Source organism: Phascolarctos cinereus, unplaced genomic scaffold (genome assembly GCF_003287225.1).
Source record: "Phascolarctos cinereus isolate Bilbo 61053 unplaced genomic scaffold, phaCin_HiC Scaffold_3;HRSCAF=262, whole genome shotgun sequence".
NCBI classification, from domain to species: Eukaryota; Metazoa; Chordata; class Mammalia; order Diprotodontia; family Phascolarctidae; genus Phascolarctos; species Phascolarctos cinereus.
In genome coordinates this window covers 239,112,264-239,127,413 of record NW_027555736.1, presented here as the reverse complement: position 1 = coordinate 239,127,413, position 15,150 = coordinate 239,112,264, and the positions used below count along the sequence as shown (strand labels likewise).

General features: G+C 38.9%; 1 protein-coding gene across 1 annotated transcript in view; it reads left to right on the top strand.

Annotated features, from left to right (window-relative positions):
- Positions 1-1,012: 1,012 nt before the first annotated feature.
- The window catches only part of RTN1 (reticulon 1), a 265,232-nt gene continuing 251,094 nt past the window's right edge, over positions 1,013-15,150 (top strand). The window contains 1 exon segment of the mRNA XM_020986478.2: positions 1,013-1,467. Coding sequence (XP_020842137.1) covers positions 1,179-1,467 — 289 coding nt within the window. The 5' untranslated portion in view covers positions 1,013-1,178.

The window sequence follows — 15,150 nt, the reverse complement described above, 5'->3', positions numbered from 1 at the left end:
TATCTATCTCTCTAATATATGAGACATCTTGGTTCAAGTTGCTTCTTAATTTGGAAGTTATACTGTTTAGAAGAGAGGATGATAGATTTAAAACTAGGTAACCGTGGGTTTTAAACTGTCTCCCTGAAAAAAAAAGTACTATGCTTAATATCAATTGTTGTTGACATTTTTGTGTTGTTGGCATGTCTTAAATAAAGAAAAGCCAAGCTGTCATCAGATTCTTTCTTGCTTTCTCACTATGCCTGAATCTAAATTATATTTTTCCAGTACGTGAACAAGCTGTCAGTGCAGAATTGTTATATAATAACAATAAAGATGAGAATAATTCGCCCCTAGAGAAAGGGACTATGAGACTATTTCTCTTTTGTTTTAGTATCCACAGTGCCTAGCACAAAGTCCAGAAGCAGTTAACAAATACTTGTTGAAGGCCTTAGAGTAAGAGCATGAAACCAATATTTTTTAATCCACCTGACTGCTTCACTTGGTCAGACTGTGAGTTGTAGACAACACAAGTGATCCTGGAATGTACTGGTGCCTCCGTCTGCCGTCTGAAAGCTAATACAACCAATATCCTACTGTTACCCTGTCTTTAAGGTTTTAAGCAGCTGACACAGGCCAGCCTCAGGGCCCATGGCCTTGGCGTCTCCAGGTCTCTAATTTGTACTCTTGGTCCCAAGACATCGTTGAAGGTTCAGTTTTTAGTTAAGAGGTCGGTACCCTGAAGGTACTTCAGGGCTGGTGTGGGGCTCTTGGGATTTTGGTCTTCAGGGTCACATTTCATCCTCTCCCCAAATGAAAAAGATTTTAAGTCGACCAGTCAGGCTTTCCCTAATGTGGCCTGCTTGAGCCGAAGGCTGACGTGAGCTTTGCAGCACTCTCAGGAGGCAAGCCATTTTCACCTGCGTAATAATAGGCTCTGTAGTAGCGAGTCAGCAGCCGCGGCAGGAGGGGGAGCGGTAGCGGTAACAGCAGCAGAACTAGGAGGAAAAAGGGCAGGGGGAGGAGGGGTAGGAGGAGGAGCGGCGTGGCAGCAGCATCAGAGGCTGTGTGGTGCTGCAGCCTCCCAAAGTCCCTTATACAAGCAGCATCAGAGCATAATCCAGCCCGCCACTGCCTCTTAGCCAGAGTAGCCTCTTCTCCCCGTAAGAGACAAGTGAGTCACTGAGTCCAGCAGAGCCATGTCTGTGCCGCCGGATCAAAAAGACGAGCTGCTACTGCTGGCTGGCTCTGGGTCACAGTGGTTCGGAGATGGGAGGGAGGAGGAGGAGGAGAAGGAGGAGGAGGAAGCGGTGACGATGAAAGGGTTTCACCGGCCACCGTCGCTGCCTCAACAGCAATACCCGGCAGGGGAGACCTGCAGGAGCGGGGGAGAAAGCGTCGGAGAAGGGGAGCAGCAGGAATTGGGCTCAGGCAGAGATCGCCAAGAGGAAAAACACCCTCCCGTTGCCATGGAGACTGCATCCACAGGTAAAGGCGAGGTGCCTAGATGCTCTACAAATCTGCGTAGATTCCTATCGCTACCTCTCCAACCCCACCATCCCACCTCTGCCTTCCTCCACCGCAAACTCCTTTTCCTCCACTTCTTTTATTGCGACGAGCATTTGGAAATATCACTAGACTAAAAAGAAAAAGAATTGTGTACATGTAAATAAATATAAGAAATAAAAACAAAATATTTGATCCTCTTTAGAAAAAAAATATATGTGTGTATAATTGGCCTCCTAGGCTCAGAGCCTCCGAAACAGCTTTAGCTTGCGCCTCCGGCTCCAGTTTCTTCTCTCCTTAGGGGTAGGGGGCTTCTAGTTCTTAGCTCACTGAGTTGATTTTTTTTAGGGCGTGTTTCCACGCAGCGTGGGCGCTAGCAACAAGGGACTAAAACAACAAAGCGGCGCGGACGGAGGCCCTCAGCTCCTTTACAGTTGTTCTTGGTGTTGATTCAGGAGAGGGATGCGACCATTACTCTTCTTTACCCCCTGCTGTATCTTCTTTCTACTACCCTCTTACGACCCCATCTAATTCCTAATGCTTTTCTTTCTTTTTTTTTTTTTCCTGATCTGTTAGAAAGGGAGGGTTTCCAAAGGTCTTGGGAGCGAGGAGTCCCCGCCCTAAACTTATTTTCTTTCCCTGCGGGGCACTGTGCCTTCATTCTGCCGAGATGTTTATTAAAACTTCAAATACACAAGCGGAGTGCGCACCTTGGTAAGGAATATTTGTTATTTGAGTAAGAAATAAATGAAGCTTGGTTCGAGAGCAGTTAGGACCAGACTCGGTATATTTTGTCTCACTAGCTGGAAATGGGTTCCTCTTTGCTCTGCTGCCTAAGCGTCGGACAGCTGCCCAGAGCATTGATCTTTTTGCTCCGTCGGACCTGTGAATCAGGTGCTCCCACTTGGCTGGGAGTGAGGCGTTGTAGAGAGCAGCAGGGTATGAGCCAGAGCTGCGTTTCTGGAGGCAGGGTTAGGTGGTGCTGTGAGTTGTGTGCCCAATATGGATGTTATACTGATGCAGACCATTATGAATTCAGTAGTATCGTGAGAGAAAGGGCTGGGGTGGGACGAGAGTTGCACAGTTTTTGGGAATGTAGCTTTTCAATCCAAGGGAACCTGATAGTAGTGGGAGGGTTGAATTGGGAAAAGATGGCAGTGTACTGTTTATTGGTTGGTCTCTGGAGCAGGTGGTGAAACATGAACTGTCCACTGGGGAGGGGAGTAGGGAGAGGATGAGGAAAGGAGAGGGGAAGGAAGCCAGGAAGGCAAGGAGAGGGCTCTGTTACACCTGCTAGGTCCGCCTCCTCACCCCACCTCTCTAAACAAGTGACAAGTTAGTTGGTTAAGGTGAGGAGCCCTGTAATAGGATGTTCTAGTTATCTTTTGCACAAAAAATATGCATAGAAAGGAGTCAGGAAATTGGAAATGGTTGGAGACAGGGATATAATCTGTGTTTTATTCTTGCAGTAAGGCCCCAAAAAGCAGAATGGTAGAATTGGATAAGAACAAAGGCTACAAAAACAGAGACCATCTTGTCCCACTCCTTCACTTTACAGTTGAGGAAACTGAGGCCCAGAAAGTGACTTGCCCAAAATTACACAACAGAAAGCTTCCAAAGTGGAATTTGAAACCAGGTCTCTGAGACTAGTGCTTTTTCTACTGTTATCAAGCAGCCTCCCAAAGACTGAGTTTTAAAGAAGAGGATTAATTCTGATGAAGACAATCCATGAGACTCCTTTCCTTGTATGCATCTGAAAAACCCCACACTTCTCTAACTGAGAAAGAAAGTAGGGGGGAAAATATAATAATTAGCTATAGAATAGCAGAAGCAGGTATTACAATTTTTTTTTTTGGTCATGCAAGGGAAGATAACTTGGTTGTAACTGGAACAGAACTCAAAATCTTTAGTGTAATTGTAAGATCATTTTTAAGGAAAATTACCCCCACCTTAGTTTGAACAAAAAAGTGTTCTAGAGATAAAATGTCCAGGGAAAGGAAGTTTGTAATCATATAGTTAGAGCATTCTGATATTCCTTCCCTTCATTCAATATGTTGGGGTATCAAAAGCACTAAGGAAACTAAAAAAATATTGGGCATGAATGGAATGTGGTAAAAGGAGCATAGTTTTTACATGTTCTTCCCCTATTTTCAATTATTTTCATCTGTTATAGATATTTCATAGGACCTAAATATTTTATTTAAATTCCTGTATTCTTTATGAAATAGACATGATATCCATGGGCTACCATAAAATACCCTATGCCAGTAATGACATAGAAGTTTATAACTAGGCTTTGAAATTTCCAAACAAAATTTGAGCTATATTCAACGTGTTGCTCTATCTCCCTCCCTCTCTAGGCAAAAGCAAGGAGAGGAAAATGTTATTCACCTCATTTGTTAGGAACAGTGCCCTTTGGGACTCAATTCAAATTAAAAATCGACTTGGGCTTTGGAGAAACAGTACTGTAAACAGATTGCCATCTCCCCCCTCCATAAGGATTAACTTGTGAGGCAGATTTTAGAGCTTAAGAATTCTGTTTTCTGAAGAAGAGGCCATGCCACCTGGACAAAAATTCTGTTATTTATTTTTATACATTGGTGGTAATTAAAGTTTCCTAAGAAACATTTCCAAAAATATTGTTCAGACTGATGTCATTTATCTGCTAGAATGAATGTATATTTTAATATTATTGAAGTAACCTCACACAAAAAGCGCAGGACTTTGTTTTTAGATATTTTAGTCTAAATTTTTCTTTTTGACTAAACTGAAATATTCACAGTGAAATGTAAAAACTTTCAGATTACCTAATCAGTCAATCAACAAACATCTTGTTAAGTGCCTACTGCTTGCTGGGCACTATGCTAGGCACTGGAGATACAAAGACAGAAGCTTAATAGACTGTTCTGTCAAGGGACTAACGTGCTATTGAGGGAGATAACATGTACATATACAAGGATATGAAGAATATATGCAGAATGAAAACAAAATATAAGGAAATTAGAGAAGGAGGACACTAGTAGTTAGGGGTGGGAAGGTCAGATTTTGAGTAGAAGGTGGTGTATAAAAACTAAGTTGTGAAGGAAGGAAGGAATCTATAAGTCAGAGATGGGGAGGCAGTGCATTCAGGTGTAAGGAGGACCATCCCATGGAACATATTCAGAATTGCCTTTCCTCGTTATGCTCTACTATGTGGGGCTTGCTCCTGGCCACATGTCGTCTCAATGCTGAAGGGAGTTGACATTTTTTTGTGATACGGCAAACCCCAAGGGTTACCATAGATCTCCCCAATCCTGGGACATTGGCAGTGTCAATTAAAAGAAGAGATGGCTTCAAGTTTTTCCTTGTGGCAAGGTAGTGTACTCTTGTCTCTAGAATCTGTATGAGGGATATGGGCCAGGGGTGGGAACCTGCCTCTTGGAGGCCACAAGTGGTCCTATAGGTCTTAAGTGCAGCCTTTTAAGTTTGGATTCAGTCAAAGGGCTGCACTTGAGGTCCTAGAGGGCCACAGGTTCCACACCCTGCCAGTGGGCTCTTTCCTCCCATCTCATCACTACTCCTACATGGAACCTGGACTCATTTAGGTCAGCTTATGCCTGAATCACTGGCAGCTTTTTCTTCTTTGTGTTGCCTTTCCATAGTAATGATTAAGCATTAGCCTTGAGGTGAATGTGTCCAGGCTCATAAGTTCAAGAGGTTCAGATGTCCTGGGCATAAGGAATGGATCTGGCTGGTGGTAGGGGAAGCTTCTGCATTGGAGAAGATGGCCATTGGCAATAGGACTGGACCAAGCTTGGTCATTTTACCGGCAGATATACTGGGAGTTGTTTGAATAGTGCGGTCTAAATGAAATGTAAAATGCCTGATCAGCAATTCCACGAACTGCTTTATGTTCTGATGAAATTTGAGTCAACCTTTTAGCAGATTGTTAACAGCCATTGTAGGTTGAGTTACTGAATTGCAAGTCTTTTCTTTTTCAAGAGCAGGTTCGTGAGTGTTCTGTGTTTATCATTCGTTTTGTAAGTAGGAAATAAATGCCTGTTCCACACCTAATTCTTATTGTACACTGAGGACCTTTTTTGGGAAAACTCTAGGCAAATGAACGTAAACCAAACTTCAAATAATTTGTCCTCAGGTGCTGGTGTAGGGGTTTAACAAGTCAAAGAGTGAGAGAAAAGGGAGCCATAAAGGCTGAGATCCCAAGGATTGACCCCTATCCAGACCTCTTGCTGGTGTAGGGATTTAACAAGTCAAAGAGTGAGAGAAAAGGGAGCCATAAAGGCTGAGATCCCAAGAACTGACCCTTATCCAGACCTCTTGCTGGTGTCCAGAGTAGATAGGCCCCTTCTGGAGAGGGAGTGGGCATAATACACCAGCCACTGTGGACCTGGCGGTGATTTTTTCTGTTGGACAGGCTAGTGCAAAGGCACTGAAACAGAGGAGAGAGGGTGGTGTTTGGGGAACAGAGACAAGGCCACTCACAACAGTGTGGTACTAGAAAGATAGGCTGGGGCCAGCTTGTGAAGGGCTTTAAACACAAGATGTTTATAGTTTATCCAGAAAAAAAGGGGACCAGTGCAGTTTATTGTGTAAGAGAGCAGCCTGGTCAGATCTGTGGTTAAGGAAAATCCCTTTGACAGCTGTATTGGAAAATGGATTGGGATGGGGAGAGGTTTGAAGTAGGGAGACCAATTAGGAGGCTATTGCAGTAATCCAGTTGAGGGGTAATGAGATCCCGAACTAGTGTTATGGTTAAAGAGAGGAACATATGCAAGAGATGTTGTAGAGATAGAAACAGAGCAATATGACAAAATAAAGCCTTTTGTTATTTCCGAAATTTCTTAGTCTGTGAAAAATTCTGCTGGGCCAGCTAGGTAGTATAATGGATAGAGTACTGGGCTTGGAATCAGGAAGAGTTGTCTTCCTGAGTTCAAATCTGGCCTCAGATACTGAGAGCACTGTGTCACCCTGGGCAAGTCGGGTAACTCTGTTAGCCTCAGTTTCCTCATCTGTAAAATGAGCTGGAGAAGGAAATGGCAAACTACTACAGTATCTTTGCCCAAAAAAATCCAAAAAGGGGTCACGAAGAGTCAGACATGACTGAAACAACTGAATGACAACAGAAAAGTCTGCTGCCAGAGTAATATATGGTAAATTATATGCAAACTCTAGTACATTAGATTTGTTAACCGCGAAACAAAGATATATTTCATAATATTCCATAAAGACTGTAAGAGCAACAATTTTGCCTTCTTGTAATTCTTTACCTTTTGCTTAAAAATTCTTCAAAGGGAATATATGACAGGGTAGCATTGAGGTTATAGCTAGATAGGTAAAGAGAAAAGTTGATCATTTATCAGTGCCAGGAATTTGGTACTTGTTATCAAACCAAACTTGTGATTTCATCAATGTAATGAGCTCAAAGCAGATCAATGCTTTCTCTGCACTTTATAATCTTCTTAGTGAGTTGTTTGAGTCCAGAGTAGGTAAAGGAACTACTCTAGGGTCACATTGCCTTGTACTGTTAGTGAACTTTTTAGATGTTTAGGTCTAACCTTTTTTACTAGCTTATAAAGGGTCAGGATGCTTTGCATATAGATGTAGCAATCATTTTAAAATACTTATAGTCACTATTTCCAAGCAGTTGTTTTTCAATATCACCTAAATTATAAGCTTTTTGAGGGTTAGAACTATACCTTATTAATGCACAGAATCCAATGCTGTCATAGAATCCTAGAACTGGAAAAGACATCATAGGTTATTGCTTTCAAACCCATTATTTAACAGATAAGGAAACTGAAGCCCTGAGATGTTAAATGAACTTACCCAAGGTTACATAAATAGTAAGTATCATTGTTTAGTTGTTTTTTCAATCAAATCTAACTCTTTGTGATCCTTTTGGGGTTTCCTTGGCAAAGATACTGGACTGTTTTGCCATTTCCTGCTCTAGCTCATTTTACAGATGAGGAAACTGAGGCAATCAGGTTTACATGACTTGTCCAGGGTCACACAGCTAGTGTCTGAGGCTGGATCTGAACTCAAGAAGAGGAGTCTTCCTGACTCCAGGGCTAGCACTCTATCCATTGAGCCACCAAGCCACCTAGCTGCCCAGTATCAGAGGGAAGATTTGAACTTAGGTCTTTTGACTGCTAGTGTTCTTTCCACTCTATGAAGCCCAACCCATTCACAAGTAAGAATACCTTCTACAACAACCCCACCAAGTGCTATTTGACCTCCACTTGAAGACCTTCAGGAAAAGGATCAAAGCATCTCATTTTCTTTTGGACAGTTGTCTTAGGCTTTGCTCTTTTTGTTTTTTCAAGCTATGGTCTTTTATGAATTGTGGAGAATTAGACGAGCTTCATAAACAAAAAAAAAGAAACGGGCAAATATTATACCAAGTTTCAAAAAGGAAAAAAGGGTAGATTTCTGAAAATTCTAGACTTTTATTTAACAGATGGACAGTGGGCACTTAGAAAAGAATGAGGTAATCACTACTAGTAATCATGTCTTCATTAGGAAAGATTTATGCCAAACTTACTCTGTTGTTTTTTTTTTTTAAATTGGGTCTCTAAGTTAACCAGTCAGGAAAATTCCATTTACATAACATTTCTTGACTTTAGCAAGCCATCAGACAAAGTTTTTCCTCACGTCTTTTTAGAATAAAAATGGAGAAATATCTGGATAATAGCACTTCTAGATAGATTTGCTCTGGTTGAACAACTGTAGCCAGAATTTTGATTAATGATTTGATGTTAACTCAAAGGAAGGAGGTTTTTTGTTGCATCCTGCTGAGCTCTGTCTGTGGCTCTACCCTGTCTTCATTAAAGACTTCCTTAGGCTGGAAGCCTGCTTTCATTCTCCTCATGGTCTCTAATGGGAATGCTTTCTTTTCAGAATACACCCAAAGTGATTTTGAGATTCTGCTCACTGGACTTTCAGGATTGAGTTTATTTGTTCATAATCACAATCTTAATAATAATAATGGTATCATTAATAATTGACATTTACATAGCATTTAATGTTTGCAAATTACTTTCCATATATTACATCATAACAACCCTATGAAGCAAGTGTTATCCTCATTTGACATTCAAGGCAACTGAGGAAAGAGGGCAAGTGATTTGCCCACGGTCATAGAGTTAGTATCTGAGGCAGGATTTTAACTTCAGATCTTTTTGACTCCAAATCCAAAATATCCATTATGCCACATAGCTGCCAAACACAGCTTCTTTCACAATCATGAAATTTTATTATATGGTGAGTTTATGTTGCTCCATCCATGTTACTTCAATACTTAGATAACTAAATTCCTCTTCACAAACATTTGTTTGTTGCAGACACACAAATCTAAATAGGTCAATAAGACATGTTTTCTCCTAACCTTATAAATAAGAATAGTTTGAATTGGCATGTGGGTCACAACCCCTAACCCCAAAGTTCATACCAGACACTTCTTTATCTATAGCATCATATTTTAAGAAAGACACTGACAATGTGGAGGATGAGGAGAAGGATACAACTTGAACAATGAAGCATCTGAGGGATAAAGAAACTAGAGATTGTTTAGTCTAAAGAATAAAAGACTAAGGGCACCATGATAGATAACTTTAAATATTCCAAGAGCTCTTATGAAGATACCCAATAGAGTTTAAGCTACTTGAGGGCAGGGATTGTTTCATTTTGTCTCTGTATCTCTAAAACCTAGCACAAATGACTTGTACGTAGTAGGCGTTACACATATGCTTGTGAAATGTGGCTTGTATATGGCATGTATTTAATATGCACACTTTCTTGTTGAACTGTTGATTTGAAATTAAAGTACATGAAAGAGGATGTAAAACTTGATTCTGAAGAGTAGAGGATATAATACAAGCCTCTCTTCTTGGTAGACAAGTTGGTGTTTTTATGTTGATTGATACTGATATTGACTGATATAAATTGTTGATTGCTGGCCATTGGTACTTAATTGTTGTTTTTTTACTTGTTTGTTATAAGGATTCAGTAGTGGTTGTATATAGAGAACTGACTGATTAAAAAAAATCAGTAAAAAAAACCAACATCAGTGAAAGAGAGAGAAGAAGAAAGAGTGTGTAGAACTATTTTATTTTACTCTAAGTGGAAGACCTAAGATAAGGAGGTGGAAGCTAGTGGGTGGCATACTTTAACTCTGTATGAGGAAACTCTTTCTAACAGCTAGAGCTGTCCAACCATGTAACAGGTTGCTTTCTGAAGTTGTAAGATTCTGTATGCTAGAAATATTCAAGCAAAAGCTGAAGGGCCATCTCTTGGAGATGTTGCAGAAAGAATCCCTGCACTGAGTGGGATGTTGCATCAGAAAACTGTTGCATCAGAAGATTCTTCCTAACTTTAAAATTGCATTCATGAAAAAAATTCATCTGTTTTCTGCCATCAAAATGAGAGCCAATGACAGGGCAGCTAGGTGGTACAGTGGATAGAGTGCTGGGCCTGGAGTCAGAAAGACTCATCTTCCTGAGTTCAAATTTAGTCTCAGACACTTACTGGCTGTGTGACCCTGGGCAAATCACTTAACCCTGTTTGCCTTAGTTTCCTCATCTGTAAAATGAGCTGGAGAAGAAAATGGCAAACCACTCCAGTATCTTTGCCAAGAAAACCCCAAAAAGGGGTCACAAAGAGTGACACAACTGAAAATGACTGAACAACAACAAAAATCCACTAAATGACACATTCTGTGATGATAAAGTTTTAGGATTTATTTATTTAGGATTTCTTAGAGGTCATCTTGTCCAGATAGATCATCCTTATTGTATAGATGAGGAAACTGAGGCACAGAAACATTAAGTAAGTTGACCAAGGTTATACAGATGGTAAGTAGAAAACTAAATAGGTAGGAGTCACATAATATACACACACACACACACATACACACACACGTATATATATATATATATATATATATAACCTCCCCATGTTAATTTGCAACCGAGTCTGGGAAAATCTAAGCATTAGCACTTTCAAATTTGAATTCATCTCTTCTGACTCCAAGTCTAGTGCTCTATTCACCACCCTGTGCTAAAATGCCATTACCATTTTAACTAGGGATTCTTTTAACAGAAGAAAATATATTTTTTCCATATGGAGGACACAGTAATTCCAATTTTAGATGGCAGCATCTTTTAGGTGTGTGTGTCAAAGAAGAAAAGTAATAAGCAAATGAGATCAGGAACAGTACACACAAAACTACAACTAACTTACAAATGGGAAGTCTCAAATGCGAAGATTTCCTTAATATTTGAAATTATAGTCAACTACTTATTTGTAAATTATCATTTGTATCCTAATAGTCTATGCAGTCATATTAATCCTCCTGGTTTTGTTCAGCCTTGGTCAGATAACTCAAACATGGCAGAAACTGGCCACATGCCCTATGTGACTGTCTTAGTTTCTGTCTCTTGTTTTTCCATCTTTCTCTTTGCATCTCTCTGTCCATCTTCTCCATTTCCATCTTGATCTTTATCCCTATTTCTAATCTCTCACTTTTTAAAATCTTCCTCATTTTCCTTTTTTTATATTCTTTTTTTAAAATTAATATATATTTTTTTATTTTTAGGCAATTGGGGTTAAGTGACTTCCCCAGGGTCACACAGCAAGTAAGGGTCAAATGTTTGGTCTGAGATCGGATTTGAACTCAGATCCTCCGACTTCAGGGCCGGTGTTCTATCCACTATGCCACCTAGCTACCCCTTCGTTTTTCTTTTTTTTCCCTCTACTATGGGAACTGAAGAATGGTTTCCAAAATAGCCAGATGCAGTGACATATCCTTGAATACCCTAATAACTTATTAACTCTTAAATATTTCAAAGAAAATGTATCCTTTACTGTCTCCTATTCACCTTTTTTCCCACTCACTCTAGTGTATTGCTCATCATAAAATCATGTCTAGTGGATTGCTTTATAAACTATTTTTAATATGAACCTTTTAATTTAACAGTTTCAAACTTTGATGATGTTCATGCTTAAATTAATTATACTAAGTTGTAGCTCTTTGAGGATAGAGAGTATGTCTTATATTTTTCTTGTATCTTCCACAGTGCCTAGCACAGTAAGTGCTCAGTACATGTTCAAATGAATTGAAGATTCTGGCATGTGCTACATTATTTTTTATAAAGAAGAATGATGTGTATTAGATTGACAGGTAAGCTTTGGTGGTAATGGAGTAGGAGTCAAAATAAATACATCATTTCTTCCTCCCCTGTTAATTCGCAGCCAAGCCTGGGAAATCTAAGCGTATCTATTGTACAAATTGTTGTACTGCTTACTCTGGGAGAAACAAACAATTGCTCAAGTTGTTTGAAATCTAGCAAGGAAGGTCTGGGATCGATAAGGATTGACTGTGGTTTCCCCCTAGATCTGGAAGTTGGCAAGGTAATGGGAATGTTTGTTTGCTTGTTGATTTTTCAAGATGGCATACTATCCATGTCTGATGGCATATGCTACATTTCTCATGCATAGTCCATCACCTCTCTATTAAGAAGAGAAAAGTACTTTCAGTCTTTTGGAATTAAGATTGGTCATTACAGTAAGTTGAAATCTAATGTCTTTTAGTGCTATTTTCCTTTACATTGTTGTGGCCTTTGTGCGTATCATTCTTTTATTAGGTTAGCTTTCTTCAGTTTGCATCAGTTAATACAAGTCTTCCCAAATTTTTCTGAAACCTTCATAATAATTTTTTTATTATCATGCAATAATATTACATGATGTTTAAACACCAAGATTTGTTCCTCCATTGATTGAAGGACTTTTGAATAATGAGGTTTGTGGCATGTAAAAGAAGTGACAAGGCGAAAAGGAAGTTCATGATGTTTCAAGTTATAATCATTTCTTAGTCTTTTTCTGCCAAAAGGCCAGGCATATTGAATTTTATGTCTAACAGGGTGTTACTTTGCGAAGCCAAAGTAGGTAGTTCAAGTCAGGCAACTGATTAACTGTGAAGATTCTTGCCAGAAGTATGTTGCCAGCCTTTCACATATTTTCCCTACATTCATTTTTCCTTGCATTTGAATATATGGAAGGCCTTTGTTCAGACCATCCACTGACTCTCTTCTCAGTATCTTCCCCATACCCTCAAAATAAGCCATCTTTTTTAGATCTGAAACTCTATAGTGCAAAAGTCTCATCACTTATTCCAAGACTTCTCACATGATGCCTTATATTGTTAGTTATCTGCTGATGAGTATGTTTTTTGGCTCCTCCGCTTACATAAGAGCTTCTTGAGGGAAGGGACCAAGTCTTCTATCTTCTTGAGTCTTATTATGTGAAAAGTCGTATTATGTGCATAGTCTTATAAACAGTTAAGTGCCCAGTAAATGTTTGCCAACTGATTGGATCAGCAGTTGAAGTGAGGGAGTGTTCTTCCCCCTTTCTTTAATTATAAACTGGTTGAGTTCCTCATTTTCTATCAAGAGTCCTCACAACTCTCAGACCTCTGTTGTTTCTCCTTAGCTGACTAATCCCTTGCAAAATCACATTCTTGGGAATAAGGTTCATCTGTGTAGAGTTAGCATTAATTTGAGAAAAAGAACAATAAACAAGAGAGAGAGCTAAGTGTTAAATTGTGCAAATGTAGGCTATAAATGTGGTAGGAGTTGTGAGAAGGTGGAGATCAGTTATTGAAAGCTGGAGCAGTTAAAAATCTGTTGAATAGCAAAGTATTTTCTAACTATGTTTTATTCTTCATGTAGGAGGGAGGAGTTGAGTTGCATCTTGGTAAAGTTTTTAGGGATGGCAGACTATATCTGTGATTTAATAGTTCATTCCCTGGTCTCTAACAAGGCCATGCTTAAACTGTCTCAGGCAAATACCTGATAACATGTACCATTTTTAGATAACTCAAGATATGGAAATTCTACAAACTTGCTTATAAATGCATCTGGAAATTTAATAAACATGTTTATCAGAATGTTTTTTTCTTGTGATTAAGTTGGAACCACTGTGTTATAGTTCAGATACATTTTATTTTGACTTGGAGTTGGAGAGTCCTTACATGTAAAGGGAAGCTTATTCTCCTTATAGTAAGGAGGCTCAGATGTCAGATAATTGCTCTTAGGAGCATGTACCGGTTCTGTTAAGAATGAACATCTTGCAAGTAAGTTTTACCTGAGTAGATGTTTAAATAAACCCTAGTTATGCAGAAATTAATCAGAATGTAGCAGAGAGTTAAGGAGAGTCAATAGTGGTGACTTTACAGTGTTGTTATTCCTTACGAATTCCCACGTACTCCACTGGAGGTTTTGATAATAGAAAAAACGGTAATGATTGATTAGATTTCATCTTATGTAGTTTGTTTTTAAAAGGTCACTAATTGGATTTTAAAACTTTGTTATCCCTATTGAAATGGCTTGAACCAGCTTGGGACCTTGGATTGTTCGCTCCTTTCCTGAAATGTTTTGCTAAATATTGATTTCAGCGGATGCAAAGAAAACAGACTGAGCCATTGTGGTCTCAAGGAATGCTTGTTAAATGCATAGCAATCTAACTTGTGTTCATGCAGACAAGAGCCTCAAGGAGAGAATTTTTAATAGTGTTATATCCAAGTTGTAGGGGTATTACTTACAATTACAGAAGTCAAGGATTTCTGCATTTTCTTTTAGTGTCTTCCTCCCTATTAAATGTAAACATGAGGCAACTCTTATCAGAATTGTTCTAAATATTTTACTAATTTTTTAGTTACTTGAAATGGGATTTTCTTTTCTTTTATTGCTTCTTGCAGTTTGTTAATGTCACATAGAACTGCTGTTGATTTTTGAGGGATTATTTTGTAGCCTGTAAAGTTACTAAAGCTATTAGTTGTTTCAATTTGTATCTTTGCTAATTATCTAAAATTTTTAAAAGTAAACTATCATGTTATTTGCAAATAGGGATAGTTTATTTTCTCTTAAACTATATTTACTCATTTAATTTCTTTCTCTTATCTTATTGTTATTGCTCATATTTCCAGAATGATATCAAACAATAATGGAGATAGTGGACCTTCTTGCTTTACTCCTGTATTTATTGGGAGCAGAGATACTCATCTTAAAAATTATCTGCTTAAGATTATGTGCTATTTTCCTATAATGGGAGAACAGCAAAACCCACATTTCCATTTTTGTTATATATTCTAATGTCTTAATGGTTATGTACACTAGAAAAAACATTTTACTGTGGTATGAAGAATCATTTTTAAACTTTCATAAGATCAAAGGATCATAGAATTGGAGAAGACCTTATTAAAGGTAATCTGGTCTGATTTCCCTCATTCTGCAAATAAGGAAACAGAGATATGGGTTTTCTGTGAGACATTGTTATGTCTGACTTTTTGCGACCACATTTGTTATTGTTGTTGTTTTTTGGCATGTATACTGGAATGATTTGCCATTTACTTCTTCAACTCACTTTACAGATGAGGAAACTGAAGCAAATGGTTAATGATGAGGGTCACACAACTAGTGTCTGAGGCTGGATTTGAACTCAGGTCTTCCTGACTCCAAGCTGGGCACTGTATCCACTGTGCCACCTCGTTGGCCCTTTCTGTGAGATATATCACTGTATACTTGGAATAAATGATTAGACCAAAGCTAAAACCTCACTAATTAATTAATTCAGCAAATATTTATTGACTATCTCCTTTATGTATAGCAGCTA